We start from the raw sequence: 19,138 nt of genomic DNA, 5'->3' as shown, positions 1-19,138 counted from the left end.
TTGCACATTCTTTAGCGTACATCTTCCACTTAAGGCGGCTTTTGTTCCTGCATCCTTGTGAAACTGTCGACGCAGACAAATGATATTTATTGAGCCCTGATATCCTGGTTGGACTACCCGATGTGCTCAGCAGTTAAAAAGATGCAGCTTATCCTAAAGCAGCAGAGTAGACGGGAGATTGAGTTTCGGGAGGAGAGGTGGGAGGCGGGGCGACAGATTTCGATTGCTCTCAAGCACTCAGAGTTTAGAGTCCTCGAGATTGAGAGCCCCTCAAGCTTAAGTTGATTCGTTCAACGTTTCCTCGCAACACAAAGCAAGGAAGAAGTGCGCCTAATAGACAAACACCCAGCTCAGGCTAAACTCGCAGTTCTGAGGCGAAGCCAGCTTCCGAAAGCACTGAGCTCGCCGAAGTCCAAACCAGAAGCACCATCATCTACAGAAAAGAGAGAAGGGAAAAAGAAAGAGGGGTGGGTGTAACTGGGAGAGAAAGATGGGTGAAGAAGAAAGGCCAAAAAGCGAACTCGCGTGCGCGCCATAACGTAAACCTCGGGAGCGAATTTCGGTTTCCTCCTAAGGCAAGGCCCATTCGTCATAGTCTTTTTTTCTTGCCCCTTCATTTCGCAGCACCGCATCGGGCATGGCGGCAGAGAGACTGCTGCGCCATCTTCTCTCCACCTTCTTCACCTCCTTTCCCTCCACATCCCAGCCGAAGGGATGAGTTCTCTAATGCGCCGTCTTGGCAGCAGCAGCAGCAGCAGCAGCTCTCTCGGCGAGGGTTCTTCGGCGGCATTAACCCTGTCACTGCTCCCTGCCTTATTCACCGCGGTTCCCAGGTCGCTCGGAATGGCAGTGAGAAGAGCGAGAGAAGGCGAAAATACAGAAGCCCGCAAAGACAAGTGAAAGAGGAGTCGGCGGGAGAGAAAGACGAGGAAGAAAGAAAGAAGTAGAAACATAACCACGGATGAGTGAGGGAGAGGGAGAGGAAGCCCAGAAAGTCTGGCAGAGGTGGGGGCACCGTCCCCGCCCATCGCCGGCTCGGATAATTAGTTGCGGGACAGGCAGCAGACGGGTGGCAAACGGCTCCCTGAACTGCCTCCTTTGTGAGCTACCGAACGCTCGGTCTGCGGTTTTCGCGCTCGCCTCTTTCGCGCACGGGAGTTCTCACAGACTGCCGCGCACCCTTGTAATAGAAAAGGTGAACAGAAAGACGGGAAAATGAACCCGCGCGGTGGAAAAACAATCAAGCGGAGGTTGTTCTTCCCTGCCCGCTTACTCGCTCGCTCGCTTGCTCGCAACAGTCGGTCTATTATGTTTTGCGGCTCTTAGTACGGCGTACAACTGCTGCGGACACGGCGATGCTTGAGCTCAGCTCTCTCAGGCACATGCACAAACACACGCATGCAGCAAACATACACGGTGCCGCTCGTTCGTTTTCCAGCGCGGAGTCGCCTGGGACAGTTTTGTTCTTGTTTTGCATTATTTTCGGTGACAGAGGTATGCAAGTTCTCATAGCTGCTCATATGTGCCTTGAAACATGGGCACCCGTGGGAAGACGAGAGAAAGGTATACGGCCTATTGTTCCGCCGCCTGCAGCCTATTAGTCATGAAAATTAGGCCCGCGAACCGCATGACGGGATGCAACGGCGTGTCGGACCCAGCTGCGAAGTGGGCTCGTATTACCGGACACTGTATCGTGCTGCTCTTTCAAAGGAGTTCGCGAAATCGTCTCCCCAGTCGCTGAGCTTGTTGCCGGCAGCGCATAGTTCACGGGATATATTCGCCTCGTATGCGCAGTTTTTTTACCTTGTCAGAGTTAACACCGACGTCGAGCGTAATGAGGACCAGAAAAGAAAGCATTTCCACAAAAATTCCGTGTATTTGATGTTGGGAAATTCTTCCATTGCTTATGGAAAGAACACTGTATTGAATGGAGTTAAAATGAACTCGTTTCAAGGCGTACCTTTTTGGGGGTTAGGCTGGACAACAAGCTGTTCAGTGCCAACTGGAGCCATTTGTGCTCGTTAAATGGCGCAAGCCTCTGAATCTGTGGCCCTACTATCAAATAATCGATCGTGTGCGCAAGAGCGGTATCATCAATGGCTCTCCGACCCACCCTAACCATCGCACCCACCGTGGGTCTATAGTGTGGAAGCGTGGCAGCCATTCACGCGCCTTCATAACGCGCGAACCAGTTCTAGGACTTTGACCCTGTACTTAATTTGTTTTTTGCTGCTAAGATTATTTTTCAACAAAGTGTTAAGCAAAGGTTGTTGGAAGCCTTACTCCTTCTAGTAGCAATTATTTTCCGGAAAGAACAAGTTATAACGAAAGTAAAGGTATGCCAATATACATGACCACGCTGTTAAAAACAGTTACAAGGTGCATGCACAGAACAAAACAGAAATAATACTGCCCGTTGTAATGAAACGACCTTTTCTGCCATAACCATCTGCTTTGAGTGAATTTACAACCGTGCGAAAATAAGTTCCAGTAAAGAGAAATTTAATTTTTAGACTGACTCGTTATTAGATTTGTGCAGACAGCGTTGATGCTACGGTCTTATGGCGGTGGCCTGTGGATGATTGCGTAGTGGAGGGGTGACAAAGGCAGGGGGTTAGGCCCCACCTGTATCTAATTTTATGCATCGATGCCTCCTCATAATGACTTTCACTTGTACACAGCCATTTTTTTCATGCGCGGGTGGGCATCGTTTTCGCGCTTCGGCGTTGCGTATTTTCTGCTCGAGATCCTTTGATTATTTGCGCCACTGACAGCCTTACAGGCTTCTGGAAAGTTGCGCTTTGCAAACCGTCGTTTTGATAATCGCAAAAAAGGTGCAATAATATAATGTCGCAATGAATTTTCGCATTTGTAATACAAAATCGTTATTTCTATTTATTTCTAATAGAATGACCGCCTAAGTTGTCCATTTCGAATACATGCGCAAACGATGGTTAAGCTTTTCAGCGGCGGAGGAGCAATTTCTTTGTCATCCAGGCATTTTTGGGGTGCATTTAAGCTACCTGTACGAAACTTATCGTCCGCTTTTGCATCTAGCCGTTACTACACAATCAGTTTCGAATAAATTAGAAGTTACTGTCCAGTGCGCTATGTGAAGGCTACAAATGCGCCACCGACTATATCGTAGCTGGCTCGTGTCAGGCATGCTTTTTAGACTAATTTGATTATCTCTCCTATTCATAAGCCTACGAGGTAAAGAATTGAATTTAACAGCCGCTTATCACTGCCGATCAAACTTCAACTGGTTGGGAAGAAATGCTGTCGAGATTAGACCCGAATGTTCAGCAGGAGCTGACCAAAAGGGAAGAGCGACTGTCCGATGCAACGGACTTTCGACCATCTGATATTGATGGTCGCCCAACCACCAGTATCAGGTCCAATAAAAAAATGTTTTCAGCATCATCATCATTCGCATCTGGTGTCGCATGGTCGGCTTAAGTTGGATCAGGGTTGACCACGCCTGTAAATGCGATCGTGCAGAAGCGCCCCATTCGCACTAAGATCTCTGGAGGTTGATTGATTAAATAAGGATCGATGAGGAATGTGTCGCATGTGCGCATAAGTTTTCTCGCAAAAATAAACGGTTGCAACTGAAAGGCTTTGAGTTCTCTATCGCGGTTACCTTGGCTACTGTTAATATAAATTATCGGCAGAATTTACATGATACGTATGATGCACAAGAGTACGCGGCCATCAGTAATTATAATTATATGTACAAGGCGCTTAAAAGGTGAAAAAAAAAACAACTAGATTCGGTTACTAGATGAGAAAATAAAGTGGTATGCAGTCTTGTGCCGCATTATAAGCAACGCTGTGTTAGACAGTGAAAGATTTGTTCAATGCCTGCTGCCTCAGCACATTGGAATTGCTCTTGAAGACAATGCGCTACCGCTAGCTGTGAAAAGTGCCATATTCTGCCTTGTTTCGTCATTGTTGGCTTTGTCATAGCACAAAGAACGGGAACAAAACGAAGACTTGCAGATTGTAATATTTTGACTGTGCGCATGTTTCTTTCAAGACTGTTTGATACAAACCTCCTTCCCAAGCACTTCACCCTGAATAAGCCGAGCACTGGGCCGGGAGAAATACTCTACCCGTAAGAAAACAGGTGGGCGGAACTGGGCATCAGCGCCTCCCGAATGAGAGGCGGATAGTGTACCACAAAGCCAGCACTTCGGTTTATTTATTCGATTATTTATATACACAACATCGCAAGCCTCGTATTAGAAGACCTATGGGCACCCGCCGGCACTGGGGATCGAACCCAGCACCTTCCGAGGCGGATTAACCCGGCTCGAAGGAAAACATCATAAGGTGAAATAACACTAACTATGTTCTAAGAAATAATGATTATTGAAGACACAATTATTGACGCAGCTTAGTATTTCAAGAATGAATACGTTGTGCACCAGCGCAAACAGCGGTGAAAAGGCAAATGTCCTCCCTTCGGCATTCATGCACTTAAAAAGACTCATATTCACGAGGGCCTGAGCAGTCGTCATACAATTCACGAATGTTGGACACTAGAAGATTCCAGGAAATATCTCGCGACAGAAAACGATGCGCTTATATGGCCTCTCTATCACGAAATTTCGTGATGGAAATGCAGTAGAAGAATTTCTCCGTCGCGACCATAGTGACAGTTCAAAAATTCCGAAACTATGCAGCTGGGGATGAAGGTGGTGGTTGCTAAACTGGCGAAAAAAAAAAATATTTGCGTTCTGTATTTACGAGGTCGGAAGCGTGCTCATGGCCTGAGCTCGAAAGTCAAGCCGCACTTTCGACACAGAAGCGAACGAGGTGCAAAGGCAATCTTTCCGAAAGTCTTTTTAGATGAATCGATTAAAGTCAAGCTGAGTTTATTATACTCTTTAGATGGTTATTTCTGCATTACTTGTCATGTGAAACGAACAAGAGATTCAGATACCCCTAAACAGCCGATGGCATTATATCTGCATTAAATGTTTCACTGCTCAGCGAAATTTCTCCAGTTTTAGGTTGTGCTTATGCGGCTTAAAGGCTCCCTGACATGGTGGTTAATTTTACGTATAAGTAATATACGAACACGTGAAATTTACTCCCGTGTTTTATCTTGCACCCTTAACAGAACTCATCGGTCACTTACAGCTCGTTTACAGCGAAATAATGTGTGCTCATAAAGCGATTGCTTTATGTTCACAATGCAGAGCGATCATTTACTCCTCAGAAGTAGGATGCATATAGTAAGCGAACTTCGTTTTCATAGAAAAACTCACACGAGGCCTGGCTATAGACGCAATTTTCAGATCAAAACTAAACCTATTCCTGATTTCAGTGGTACCATAAAAATGGACGATGTGCATAATATCTACACGCAACACCTCTTGCTCCATCCAGCGCTTCGCACTAGTTGTTTTCGAGCCTCGCTAAGTACTGGCGGGCGATTCTTCCGGATCTTTCTCGCTTAACTCCATCTATTTCGAACCATTACAGGACGTGAAAAGCTAATATTCTAGAGAAGTGCAATTTCTATACATGACCGGAAGCAACTGTTTTACACTACGTATACGAAGCATTGTGCGCCTTATATGGCATGTGTTCTTACGGTAAAATAAAGTAGACCAAGCAAACCACGAGCCTCCACAGGCATAATGGCGCGCAACTTCTTATGGAAAGATTAATTTGTGAAGGAGCTGTAAGATAACGTAAACATAACCTGAAATATTTGTGCAGCTAATGCTAAAAATTGAGTTGGAGAGCTTAAAAGAACACTAAAGGAAAATGGCATGCTAAGCAAGGCGCTACACTTAGCGGTTGATTTATTCCTTGGGAACAGTGTACATATATGTATATTCTCCCACACTCGCGGGCCACTTAATCTGGAAAATAATTTTTCGTCATTTTTATGGCGCTGAGTTCCCCGAAGTTGGCTTAGCTCCGCTGCATCGAAAGGCTTGCGATCGTGCAGTTAGGTGGCTCCTTCGAGGTAGAGCGACTGCTCCGGTGAAGCGGTGGTCCCGGGTTCGAACCCCGGACCAGGACGAATTTTTCTTTAACTACGAAGTTTCTGAGAAAGCTGTACAGCTTTCCTTTGTAGCCGTATGGCTGCGCTTAGGTGGATGTCAATGAGTAATTACTCCCTTATTAACTTCTATTTACATGCTATTTTGAATTTTAAAATTCCAGTAATGGCGCTTTCGCGCTGTGTCTCGCCTGTTGGTTAACAGCAACTCACTGAACAATAAGTTCGCCCGATAGGTTACACTTTTTCAAAGCAGTGGTGTTCGCCGAAGACCGACCAGGCACAAGTAGTAGCAAAACTGATAGAGCCGAGCGTCGTTTAAGATATTTAACTTGATCATTTACAAGCCCATAACTGCTAGTGTTAATCGACTGACTGTCCCATTCTGGTGCGCTACCATTACCTCCGAATGAATCATCGCTTCCATGCAGGCGCCGAGTTGCGCTCTGTCTCAACGCGCCTGCACGTCTTCGGACGTTATTTCAGAAACCTTCATGCGTTTACAATATATGCTGCGAATGTGCAAATAAACGACACTAAAAATTATTAGACAACATACATGAGGCGGCGACCATGTTTCAAAAAATTCACTCGCAGATTTACAAGGGCAGATGATCCGCTCGTTTAGTTCAGGCGATTCTGATCGACTGATCAGCTAGAGTTTACTGCGATTAAGACTTGCAAAACAGTTAACCAATAACCGACCGACCAGTCAGTCGGCCTTCGATCAGGTGAGAACAGCTTCGCAGCAGGGACGCTCTAGAAGTCAGATTTTCCGAATCTCTCAATTCCGCTTCCTTGCTTGCCATTCCTTTGTGCTGCTCTTCTACACTGCATAGCTGACGCATAGCAGGGCTGTGAGCAGCTACTCCGCGTCCGCATTTCTTCTCCCCTTCTTCCATCTCCTGCAGTTTCGTCTCACACCTGTAACAGTCACGCGACCCGCATCACGCGCCTTCCTCGCCTCTATCACCCCTTCCCGAAGACCGTCATCGGCGCTGGTCCGTTCTCGGACACTCGAAACCAGCACCTCCGAAGTCGCAGCGGGGGCGCGGCGGCGGGGCATCTCGAGTCGTCACCGCCAAGCGCTCGCCCGTCTCCTCCACATCATGTGCGTGCGTGCGTAACGGCGCGTGCACAGGCGTAGTGCTGACATTTCACGACGACGGCCTGTAGCTCGCGGAAGCCGCCAGGCTGTACTGCTTCCACTGCATGCCACGCCTTTTCGCCGCGGACTCCGTGTCTCGTGCGCCGCAGCGCCCCTCATTTGCCTGTTGCGCGCCGAGGCATGGGGAGCGCTGCTGCCGGCTGCGCGCGCCTTTGCGCGGAAGGCTCGACCCGCGCGAAATGGCCTTCCGCGCAACGGCCGACCCACGCGCTCGCCTTTGTCACTTCGCCGGGTTGCTTGATTAACGGTGGCGCTACAGCGCTAGCTGCAGCCCGCTTAGCTGGTCACTGCGCCTTGCAAGGGGAACCGACAGGAGAACGATATGGGGAGAGCTGGTTGTCTGGCTTCGGACTAACTTGCTGGCAATTTTACGTGTTCTGCGGGTGAAAACAGAAGGAAAAGCTGAAAACAGGGCAACGGTTCAGATCTATAGTTAGAGGGCTGACGTGCGCGGCAAATCACTCGCGTGCCTATTTGCGGATAAAACAAATACAAGAAACATATCCATTTCCGTACACTTTTACAGCCTCGGCGAAAATTTGCAGTAACCTTCAAAGTGTTCTTATTTATTAGAGTCAGGTGCCGATAAGGGTTATGCTCTTGCACGAAACGGGTAGGGAGTGGCTGAAACACGCCTTTTCCGATTCAGTGTGGCCTTGGAGTTTGTGATCAGAATGTCTGGCACATGGTCAGTGTGGTACTGCGTCAAGCAGCGCCGTAGTTGAGCAGGTTTTAAAGCTCGACTTTAAGCTCCTTTTGGTGGGGAAAAAAAAAGAAGTATACAGAAACTTTATGATACGACTGCGGGCGGCAGCAATTCTTGCTTCAGGAAAGAAAGTTTCGAGAAACGCCTTGTGTGATGTTCAAAACAGTAGCGTTCTTTGACGACCGGCTGCCCTCATCGGCATCAGATAAGTTTAAGATCGCAGACTGTGGCTATAATTGTGTCCAGGAAACCTTTGTAAGAAGTTATCTAAATAAAAATTGTGCATGAAAGAATCCCTACCTGAATGATATAAATTCTTGCAGAAAAAGTGCATACATTTCCGTAGGCGCGTTTCTAGTTTACAAAGACGGTTTTAATTGAGCATAGTAGTTGTTTTCATGCAATTACTCAGCCAAAATAGCCATCTGGTCTTGAATAAATGTTGAAAAAGACTTTGCGTTGTTTTGAAGGTAACAGAAAGGCTAATGAAAGAAGCCTTAAAATGAGGTATCTTTCTAGCCTTGTGCCACAGAATATATAATGAATCTGTTTTAGTTTAATGTGCCGATGCTTGCATATAATGCTTTCGGATTTGATGAACTGATTTTCGCACCTGCGCAGAACAAAAAGAAGCTTTATATTGCGCTTATTGACAATTTACATCGAATATCGAACAAGCACAGCCATGGCTGTTAACAAACTTAGTAACACATTCATGAGCTACATTTCGTCACTGGCCACCGTCATTAGTTATCAGGTGGCGCAATTCATCATTTGAACTGCGGTGCTACTTTATAACCTGAAATGATGTAGTGAATCACGCTGCTTGTCGGCCTTCGTTCAGCGTAATAACGATTGTAAGCTATGCTATTCATGAAATCCACAGCAAGCAGAATTTTGGACCTGACACAGTCAAGACCTCTGTATACAACGGTACACAGGTAATATGTTGATATCCTGTCTTCGCTATGCATGTCTGTACTTGAGGCATGCTGGGAATTGACACGGTTTTGAGCAATATTTGATACTGATCGATCTTTTTCTTTGGCCTTGAGTTTTAGCAGCAGTCGTAGCCTATAAATGGAAGCATTACCCATGTTTGGACAATGTGGTGTCGTGATTTTCTTCAAATATTGGCGTCAAATGCATGCATTCCATGCAGCAGCCAGGATGTGTTGTGAGGTGTTGCGTACTATATCGGGGCCAAGAACTAACCGGAATACTCTACAAAGGAGTTGCCCTGTGACATGCAAAGTAGGCTTGGCTCGAGAACAGGAATACACCTGACCATCTTCATCCGTATATATCTGGCAGCCACCTCAGGTGTCTCTGCCAGTAAACCTGTGGAATAAATAACGAACAAAAGTATATAGTGATTTTAAATTTAAAAAAAAATTATCTCTGGAAGCCTGCGGGAAACTTGATTCTGTCAGCAAGCGCTTTGCAGACTGCGTTGAATGTGCGCATCATTCTCCGGATGCATGCAGCGATAAGCTCTCCCGGAATAAAACAGAATTCTGAGTCAATCGGGCTCCACTTATAGTTTCGTTGCCAACTGCACATCTCGCTTCGTGAATGTATGCGGAAAGCTAAGTGTTGCAGCGAGGATAATTGGAATTTGAGCTTTACAGCTTTTGCCTTCCTGCATTTCCACAGGATTATAGCAAGCGCGATTATTCGAGTAAAATAAAAAAAAACTAAATTTAGAGCCTTTTACGTATGCCAACGTCACAATTATCTTTGCCTTTATTTATGAGTTCTCCTTGTGATGAACTCCCTGAAATATTTCTTGTTGCATTCTAGCTGCCTTAATGCCATCATTTGTCGCGTGGTAGGAGTTGCAGCAAGAAACGAAATCACGAGAGTGCCGCTCTCTTGTAATTCCAAATAGGCTAGGTCGCTCATTACATCATATAGTGTTGTGCTGTCTGTATTGTGAAGTTCGCTAATGCATGCTTAGGACAGCAGAGGGCAGTGTTATGGTTCAATAGGAAAATCTCAATTCTGCTTTCAGGCTCCACAGCGCACTCGCTGCTGCTTTGGTTCTTTTTGAAATTTTTATTTCGTAGAAAAAAAAAAACGAACGAGCGCAGTAAAGTAGCAGTGCGTGCAAAGAAGTGTCCAAAGAAGTATAGTGACGCCATCATTGCGGCAACCGCTATTATCATTTGAGGCAGCACAAATTGTATCTTCAGAAATAGCATGCATCTCTACATCTCCACGTTTAATTGTCTGGCGCGTTGAATACGCGCCATATTCTTCGTGCACTGCCTGACAATTGGCGAAGTTCGCATCACTGGGGTATAAACTGGGATACGATGCGAATACACCACAAACTTTAAAGCCATTATTCTGCGACTGCGTTAGATCATTTGCAACGCGAATCACACATTTACAAGATTGTTAAGGGCACCCTGATACTTCACCGAAAACTATCAGAATAATATCATCTGCTTTTCTTTTTTGTTTAGTGATGAAACACGCTAAGCAGCTCTCATGATCCGGTTTTCTACAGACTATAGTGCGGTGCATTATTTTGCCTGTGTGCCCATGTACAGTCGAACCTCGATATAACGAAACTGTTTGTAACGAAATAATGGATATAACGAAGGAATTACGATTCCCGTTTGAAGGTCACTCTGCATGGGCTATAACGATGCTGCGGCTATAACGAAGTAATCGGGCTCCTTCAACCTCGTTATAACGAGATACAACTGTATACTCTCAAGTGTGAAGGGACTGTGGTATGAGCCAGAAATGCATGCGTCGCTTGGTGGTTCTGCGGCCGGTTAGAATTGCTGCAAGAAAACCTGTCCAATGCTCTCCACGCTGCTGCCATTCGTTTTTCACATGCCTCCAACATGACCGGCTCACCATCGTGTTTGAAGCTTGCATGTTTAAAGAGTACATTAAAAGCTACAGCAGTTCTGAAACATCAGAATATTTTGCAAAAAGTGCTTCAGATTCAGCCAATTCAGATTGGGCATGTTGAGTACAGTGGGTCGGTGGGCACCAGAGGATACTTGAGTACTGCTTGTTTCTATAGCTCTGAAATGGCGAACGTACGTCTTCGCTGAAAAGGACAGTTGGGGCTGCTGAATTCTGAAAACTATATGGCATACATGACAGTCGCTTGTCTCTGAACATGCCCTGATCATTACGATGATCAAAATGCATCTTGAAGAGAGGGAAGACTTTCGAAACCTTGCAGCAAAGTTCAGAGTAACTGCGGCGTCTGTATTTCATCGACGTTTTTCCATAGATGGTGAAATACATCGCTATTGCTTTGATGCTTGTTGCAAATCGGTCCCGCGACGTGCATCAGAATTATTGCTCTGGGCTGTCTATCAAAACCGTGTGCGTGGCACAGGGCGCTGTTATGCGCATAAAAAGGACGATCATGCTTTATGAATATGCTTCGAACATTATAAACACGAAGCAGCCAGTAGTCAGCGTTTATAATGAATTATATTCATATGCAAATTATCGAGAACAGCGTATGACAATTAGTTAAACGCACCATTGAGAATGCTAAGGGTTGAGTTTGTGCAGACACCCGAATTAATTTTATTTGGCTGTTTGGTGTTGTAGCGCTCATTTGCATCTCCCGGCTTACCGTGCGTCTATATATTTGTGGGTGCCTTTGTAAAGAAAAAATTGTCTTCCTATGTTCGCCCAAAGGGCATAATGACCATTTATTTGAATTTGCGTCATATGCATTATGCGGAAGTGTTAAACCAGGAAAACCGGAGAAGATTAATGTAAACCGATTTTAACCAGACCTCGTCTCGGGTAAAACAAAAGCGCATAGAAAAAAGCATTATCAAAATCTTCAACCTTTAGACCGCGTGACTAAAAGATAATGAGCAAATGAAAAGAAAAGCGCAAAAATCCATCTATAGCGTACGAATTGTCCATACGACATGTGCTGCCAATTCAAATTGAACATTTTCTCGTTGCTCGGTATTTAACGTGAATGGGATAAGAGCCTCAAAGAAGAGTGTACAAGAAAAGTTAAAAAAAAGGAGTAAAAAGAGCAAAGAAGCAGCTTTGAATGCCATCACGTGCATAGTTATCTAGCGTTAAGTGTTCTTCGAAAAACTCGCTCTCATTCATTTAAAACGTTTTCCTCTCTTGGGTGTTTTTCGCCGCAACTGATTATCGTGGAGGGTGTTTCAAGGTTGCTGTGACATTATATAACGTCTTAAAGGCGGATGACTGCCAAGAATGAAAGTACATCCCGAGACACTGCCGCCGTGGAATTCCGAAAGATGCGCCAGTGCACAGGCAAAAATTATACATGCACTGAACGTGCAATGAATGATATATATGGGGAGCGATGCGATGCCAGTCCTTTGCAGTCGGCCAAGCCGATCGCGATTATTTGTAATCTTTGTGCTGATCTGCAGATGTTTCTAAACGTGGCTGCAGAAGTTGCCAGGCAGCTGTGTGCGTCTTCTATGGTCGCGCTATACACCACGAAACACTCAGCGTATCCAGAGTGATTCGGAACACCTTCAGTAATGAGCCTGCTTTGGGTTAGAGGCTCCTTTGCACTGCATAGATTAATTATGCGGTCATGACATCTGCTTTGCAAATAACGTTTATAAGCGGTGATTCTCGGTCTCAGTCCCATGTGGGACGTATTGCTCACAAACAAGCTCGCAACCGTGTCTACGACGAAACTTTCAGTGCTTGGGCAGTTAACAGGAATGGAGGATATGCCATATTTGTTATACAGCTCAACTGCATGCATCATTACGTTGAAGCTGCTGCTTCATATTTGAGTTCCTTACTTTAAAGAGTGGCTCCTCATTACATATATAGTTTGTTAGATAGCGACCTTATAACCAGACGTGTTGTTTGGTTATAAGGTGATGTTTGAAATAGGATGAATCCGAAGTTGGCACGTCGATAAGCTGCTTAGTTTCAAAGCACGTCCGGTCCATAATATGCGCGGCAACAGGCGCCCCTGGTAAAACTGACAGTAAACCGATGTTCGTACAAGAAGCCGAACACTGAAATCGAACCGGACTGAAGGGGCGCAACGGGACGGACGCTATAGCGCTGGACCACGTGCTGCGCGCATTAGCGTCGGTGATCGACGGGAAGGAGGGGCAGGTCAACTCACGTCCTTCTGGTCGAGCGTCCCGAAGACCTCGAGCTTGTCCAGGCGCACAGTTCCTTGAAAGGGCAGGAACCTCGTGCCGCGGGATATGCGGCTGTTGCTCCACACGGCGGCAGTCACTTCCTTGGCTGGCGTCGTCGACGTCGAGTCGGTCGTCGTAGACGCCGTGCGGTCACTGAGCACCAGGCTGAGCTCCTTCGGTATCAGCACGAACGTCTCCATCGTTGCGCGCGCGCACTCAGTCGCTGCTGCTGCTGACGGCGCCGTCTTTCCTCTCCCCCACCGAGGCGAAGTTCACGACGACGTCGACGGACACAAACACCGGCGAGCGGTCCGCCACTTCACGAAGAAGACGACACCGACGAGGAGCAGCGCGGAAGCAGCGCCGACGGATTCATCACGACGAGCGAAGAAGCGGCGGCACGGAGGAGGACGACACCGCTCGTAATCCTGCCCGGTGTCTCATGCCGGCCCCGACGGCGTGCAGTCTGGCTCGAGTGAAAGTTGGCGTGTCTCGACTGCCAAAGACAGGTGGCAACGGTAAGGAACTCGCGGCGAGGGGAAGGACCGGCCCTGCAAGGAGGAGGCGTCCGGGCGGTGCCCGAAGGTCGTTAAAGGTGCGCCGGCCCACCTGCGCCAGCGCTCCATTGGCCCGACGCTCGGCGGCGCCGGCGAATCCAGGGCCGCTCCAGGTGCGACGCACGGCCCGGCGCGCCACGCCGTCGCCATTGGCCTCGGCGGCCGGACCGGGTGCCATTGGGGGAGCCCGGGGAAGGATGCAACTAAACAAAGAGGAAAACGGAGTTCGCCGGCCGCGCTTTGTTTTTCCGGTCTCGTCCGCCGGTGGCTGCATGCGGCGGCGGCGGCGGTCGAAGCATGTTGGGCCGCGTCGTATGGCAACGTCCCGACGACTTCTCTTTCCCCGAGGAACGGACGGCACAGCCTTCGCTTGCCTCATAGCGGAAATCTGAAGCTACCGCCGCGCTAGCTATGAGCTTCCTGGCTGCTGTTCTTGGACTGGAGCTCAGTGAGCGCGTCACTACGAAGCGACTTCCCAGGAAAATTATACGAGCACGTAACGATGCGTGGGCTATTCTGGCAATACGCGCGCGTAGGCACAGAAGGCCGCGATTGGGAAACCATCCGTCTTGAAAGCGGGAGCAACTGTGCGTTTCCATACGCACGATGCACCTGTAAACCTAAAATTACGGTACCCTAGCGCGGAAACTGAGAAAAAGAAGAAAAAATAAGCTTCCAGAGAAGTACAGATGAAAGATGCATTCGGATAGATAATACCTATCTGCTCTGCCACTGTCCGTAACTACAGCTTGAGTACGTGGTGGTTGGCGTCATACCCATGCAACGAGAGCTTGCTAAATCGTGTATGAACGAGTTGAAATCTTTGCGCGTGCATGCAATAAGACCGGAGAGACACGTTCTCACACACGATTAGTTATGTGCAACACTCTGAACAAATGAGGCTATGTTCGTAGCCGTCAAAACTATTGCGTGTGCGGCCCGAATATAGCGGTACTGCTGGTGTCGCCACCGGAAATGATGAACTTCTGCATGGGCACAGGGGGCATTGATGGAGCCACAAGAGCTCTTGTACGACCAATCTACACGCCTGGCCTGTTAATCTTTCCCAAACAGCGCGTCATGTGACATGAAACTTTCCGACAGGTGCAGCTGATTACACCTTGGTTGCAACAGAAAGGTGGTTTAAGTAACCATCTCATGAATTATGCATGCTTTTGTATTTTAATTCTAGACCATTTGCGCTTTTATCTGCTGTATGCTGTTTTGCATAAACAACGTCTTCAAGCGTGCATCCTCAAGCACATCGGATACCATGCAAAAAACATGGAATGCCGTCTGTGCTATGTCAGAACGTCTCTGCTGGTCTTTTCCATGGCCGCTCGCGAAGGAGCAAGCACATGTGTCTTTGAACAGCCATGTACACGTTCATGTTCTCGCGCGGCTGACGTTCATGCTTGGCTGAATTCTGCAACGGGCTTCCTTTCCTCTGAATGACGGAAAATAACCTGTATATATACGAGATCTCCAAGAAAGATTACAAAAACGGCCATAAATACGAAGACGAGGTTCCCTGAGCAGTATAACAGCGTGATTGCATGGCAAACACGCCTGCGGCTGAAGAAGCCGAACAAAAAATATAATTTGTATGGTCACCCTTTTCCGTGTTTGCGCGTGAAACCTGTGCATGTGTTCATTTGTTGTTCAGTGACAAGTCGGCAATACACTTGAAGGGGTTTTGCGGCGCAAACTGAGCATATTCATCTTGTTTGTTGGTTGCGTAGTGGGTGATATGGTAAATCTTTGGGTTCTAACTCTGGTTTCAAAGTATTTAATAAGTTTTTTTGATGAGCTCAAGAAATAAATATCCCAAAACTCATCCGGTCACATAGGCGGCGGTTTTCAGCATCTTATACTTTCTGACTCGTTCGACCAGAAAGGCCATTCGCCTGATCGCCCAAAATATTAACCATGTACTGCTGGAGGCTCGAAAGCATCTTGCTTGAGAGCTTCCCCGTTAGAGACAGGTCGCAGGTTTGGTAAAGGTAAAACGACACGAAATTTACGCGTAAAAAAACAAATTTTCTTTTGAAAGTGTAATATAATGTACCGACATTATAGAGAAACAAAGAAATTTTACCTACAGGTACGCGAACTGGTCAGATTTTCCATTAAGCATCGCCTTTTACACAGACCTAATCTCTGAAGTCCGGCCTCCACCCTGCGATTATCGAATCATACATGTATAGCAAATTCGTGAGATTTTAGGTTTACTGGGTTTTGAGGCACGCCCGTAAACTTGAGCAGTGATACTAACCCTTTTTCATCCCCAAATAATGCGAAAATTAGCAAGCGGGGGCCCTTCTATTCGCAATCTGTTGTTGTTCGCACTTCTCGTCTTTGTCTAGGTCCGAGAGACGTCGCCTTCCGCGTGCTCTCCCCTCTTGCTGGCGTGCCTTGTACGTGTCCCGTCTGGCGCGCATTACGGACCCGCAGAGCCATGGTCAAATGGGCTATGGTAAGCGACAAAACACGTCTCACGAAAGACGTCAGCCTCGACGGATGTTATGGAGTTACTACGCGCGCGGAATGGCTGTGTGTCTTTGTCCTTCGCGAATGCTCACACATGCCTTGGCCTCGCAGCAAGCCTGAAATGAAGGTCAGACTGGTTTTCTTCCTGCGGCTGCTACGTGCAGCAGGGGCTGCTAGCGCCGCGCATGACATACACGCAGAACGCGCGGATTAGATATACTATGGCACTCTTTGAGGGAAGTTTAAATACATTCTTTGTTCTGAAATTGCATATATTGGCCGTATATGAGTTATAGGTTGCAGTATATAGCATGTTTTGTCCACTCAAACCTTAATTCAGCATCTGCGCTGCCTTGACTGCGACCTTCAAATGAACTTCGCTATGGGCTGCGTAGTTAGATAATTCGGACAGGGTCCCATTTAGAAAAACAGAACTAAGCCCCCCGAATGTTTTACTGACTTTCAACCGGCATTAAAAATTTCGCACACTCGGAGCTGAGTTTCTGACAAAGTGTCTTGGAAAAGTTATGACAATGCGTGTGGAAAGGCTCCTTTTGACGAAGCCCAAGCAAACTCTTTTTGAACCGGCGAAATTTTTTTTCAATTGCGCAGATATGCCCTGCGGCATAAGACAGTTATATACACATGTGCGGGGAAATAAAAATATAAACACTACAGACAAATGAAAAACAAATACATACACATGCACCTGTGAAACAATAGCAGGATTTAGCCGGTTGAAAAGAAGTGCACAAAACATGCTGTAGGAAGAACCAAAAACTGCGTTCCGGTTTCCGCTCTCCACATAAACTTTTCAAAGCAACGTTTTTCTGTACACGTGCACTTGGAGTGTTAAGCGAACGAGTTACGCAGCCGTATACACCGAGTCCTATAGATGATCAGCTTTTGACGGACTAGACCACTAGGCCTTTAAAGGACCACGGAAGGCCACCACGAACAAGCGAGCTCACGACCCATTCTCAACTGTACTCACACACAAAACAAACCGCCGCGTCAGTAAACGGTACAAAATCCGTTCTCAAGTTTGCCCCCTTCTCCCTTTTGGCGCCGCATGGCGGAGAGAAAAGTGAGCGGAGAAGGCGCAGGAAAGGAGGCGTCTGGAAGCGGAAAAACCGAACCGCGCTCTCGTGAAGAAGGCAGTCTGCGCTCTGTTCCGCATCTGCCCTCCCTTCGCACGCGTCAAATGCGCTAACAGCGGGGCCTTTTCCTTGTACTGCAAGCTATTCCCCCTCTTAGGAAGATGACAGAGTGTGCTCGCTTCTAAATGTCTAAATGTCTGCTTTCGTTTATAGTGCTTTTGCATGTACAGTTCTTTGAACCTGCCTGCATAGTATTAGTCTTTACGTACTAGGACACCACTAAAAGAGAATGTATTTTACACGGAGGTGGAAGATTTCTGTCTGTAGTAGTTTGAAACATTTTTTTTATCGCAATTTTAGGGATCTAAATATATACGTGAAGCCAGGGAAATATAAACGTGAAGCCCCGTGAAGCCTGGGAATTGGCTGAGGAGGTCGCTCCAGTACAGCGTGTTGGATGCGAGCGCGGATTGAGACAAACACCACCTCAGGCCCATTGCTGCAAGTGCCAAAGTCAACCGTCGCAACCTCCTACTGCAATACCAGAGCGCATGTGCTACCGTTGCGGTTCTACGGCCCACCTGGCGAACAACCCTGCATGCCGAGTCCGCCCTGCATGCCGAGCCAGACGCTGCTGCTGGGGAGCTGGGTGCGACAACCGGAAGTCGCAAACCGAACGTCAGCGAATGATGTATTCATGGGCGGGGCCCCAGTCCCAGAGCTGTTTTCTTTATTTTTTTTCCTGGCGCCCCGCGTGTACGAGTTGAGGGGGGAGAGGAGGGGCGTAATTTTTAATCGTTTATAACTTCGTTGTTATCGATGTTAGCTCAAAAATTCTTTCGCGTGGGTGACGAGTGATGGAAAGCCTATCTCTCGCCTGCTTCACGTGATCTCAGTTAATTTATTGCATAGTCCCTTTAATGGGCTAACACAATTGCACATGACCTTCAAGAGAATGCAAAGCATGAATTCAATCATCAGGCAATGCCCGTCGCAGGCCAGGAGCATGGTACATTGGCCTTATTAAAATTCAGGGACACTATGGACGAATTAATGCCACACAGCAAAACTGTGGCAGCCTATCTACCTAGACAGGGCACATTAAAGTTGCCGATACAATGGGGTTGGGGCTGTTTCTGACGCCGATGGGGCTCGGGATGTGGGCTGTTGCCCGCAGAACGTTAGAGACATCAATCGCTTCAGGTACCCGAAAGGTGTCGCTTGTTTTTAAAGGGGAAAAAACTATGTGCTAATTCGAAGGCCGAATTGCTACATCTTGGTGCACCTCGACCACTGCAGTGCCACAGGTTCTCAAAGTTGATGATGATAGCGATGTGTGTTTTTGCGAAAGGGCATCTTTGGCCAAATAGCGCCAAATGAAAGGGGACTGATCGCCGCGGGTGACTCGAAAATGCTGGAAGTTGTGCCATTAATTTAAAGTGGCATACCGAAATCAAACGGCATGCCTTCATTTAGGGGTGCGGATGTGACCATGATACATTTTCCATCATGGCAGAAAGGCTGAAGAGCTCCGACTACAACCAATCGAAGAGCCGACTTCCAAAGAGAGCGCGGAAATTATAAGCCCAAGTTTTGGGAGAGATGGTCACGAGCGACTAAAGTCACTCAGAGGCAGCAACTTCAGTGAGTGTGGTATGAGCATCCGCCTCGTATGCAGGAGGTACGGGGTTCGATCCCCAGAGCCGCCAGGTGCCCATCGGTTTCCAGTGGGTATACAGTTCCCCTGTCTTGGTGCTCGGGTTCTTTGGGGTAAAATTCTTGGAGAATATGTCTTCAACACGCCTTGTGTAGACAGAAACATATTGTGCTATGGCACTCCATGATCACAGCCAGCCTTTCGCCATTGAAATCCATATTTATCATGATGACTAGCTTCAATGAGTGTAAGATAAGGTACTAGCCCGGTAGCACTCTCTGGGCTGAA

The 19,138-nt window shown here is 47.2% G+C and overlaps 1 protein-coding gene across 2 annotated transcripts in view; it reads right to left on the bottom strand.

Moving 5' to 3' along the window:
- Positions 1 to 13,563, bottom strand: part of LOC149339567 (uncharacterized) — a 121,302-nt gene extending 107,739 nt beyond the window's left edge. The window contains exon 1 of one of the 2 annotated variants that reach the window (XM_089548284.1): positions 13,028 to 13,563. In XM_089548284.1, the coding sequence (XP_089404410.1) occupies positions 13,028 to 13,246 (219 nt within the window). In that variant the 5' untranslated portion in view covers positions 13,247 to 13,563. The remainder of the gene's footprint in view (positions 1 to 13,027) is intronic. The other variant, XM_089548283.1, reaches the window with a different exon arrangement.
- Between the last annotated feature and the right edge of the window lie 5,575 nt (positions 13,564 to 19,138).

The sequence above is a fragment of the Amblyomma mixtum genome, chromosome 6, assembly GCF_055824585.1.
Source record: "Amblyomma mixtum isolate Tamu chromosome 6, ASM5582458v1, whole genome shotgun sequence".
NCBI lineage: Eukaryota > Metazoa > Arthropoda > Arachnida > Ixodida > Ixodidae > Amblyomma > Amblyomma mixtum.
This window is presented reverse-complemented; position numbering and strand designations above follow the sequence as displayed.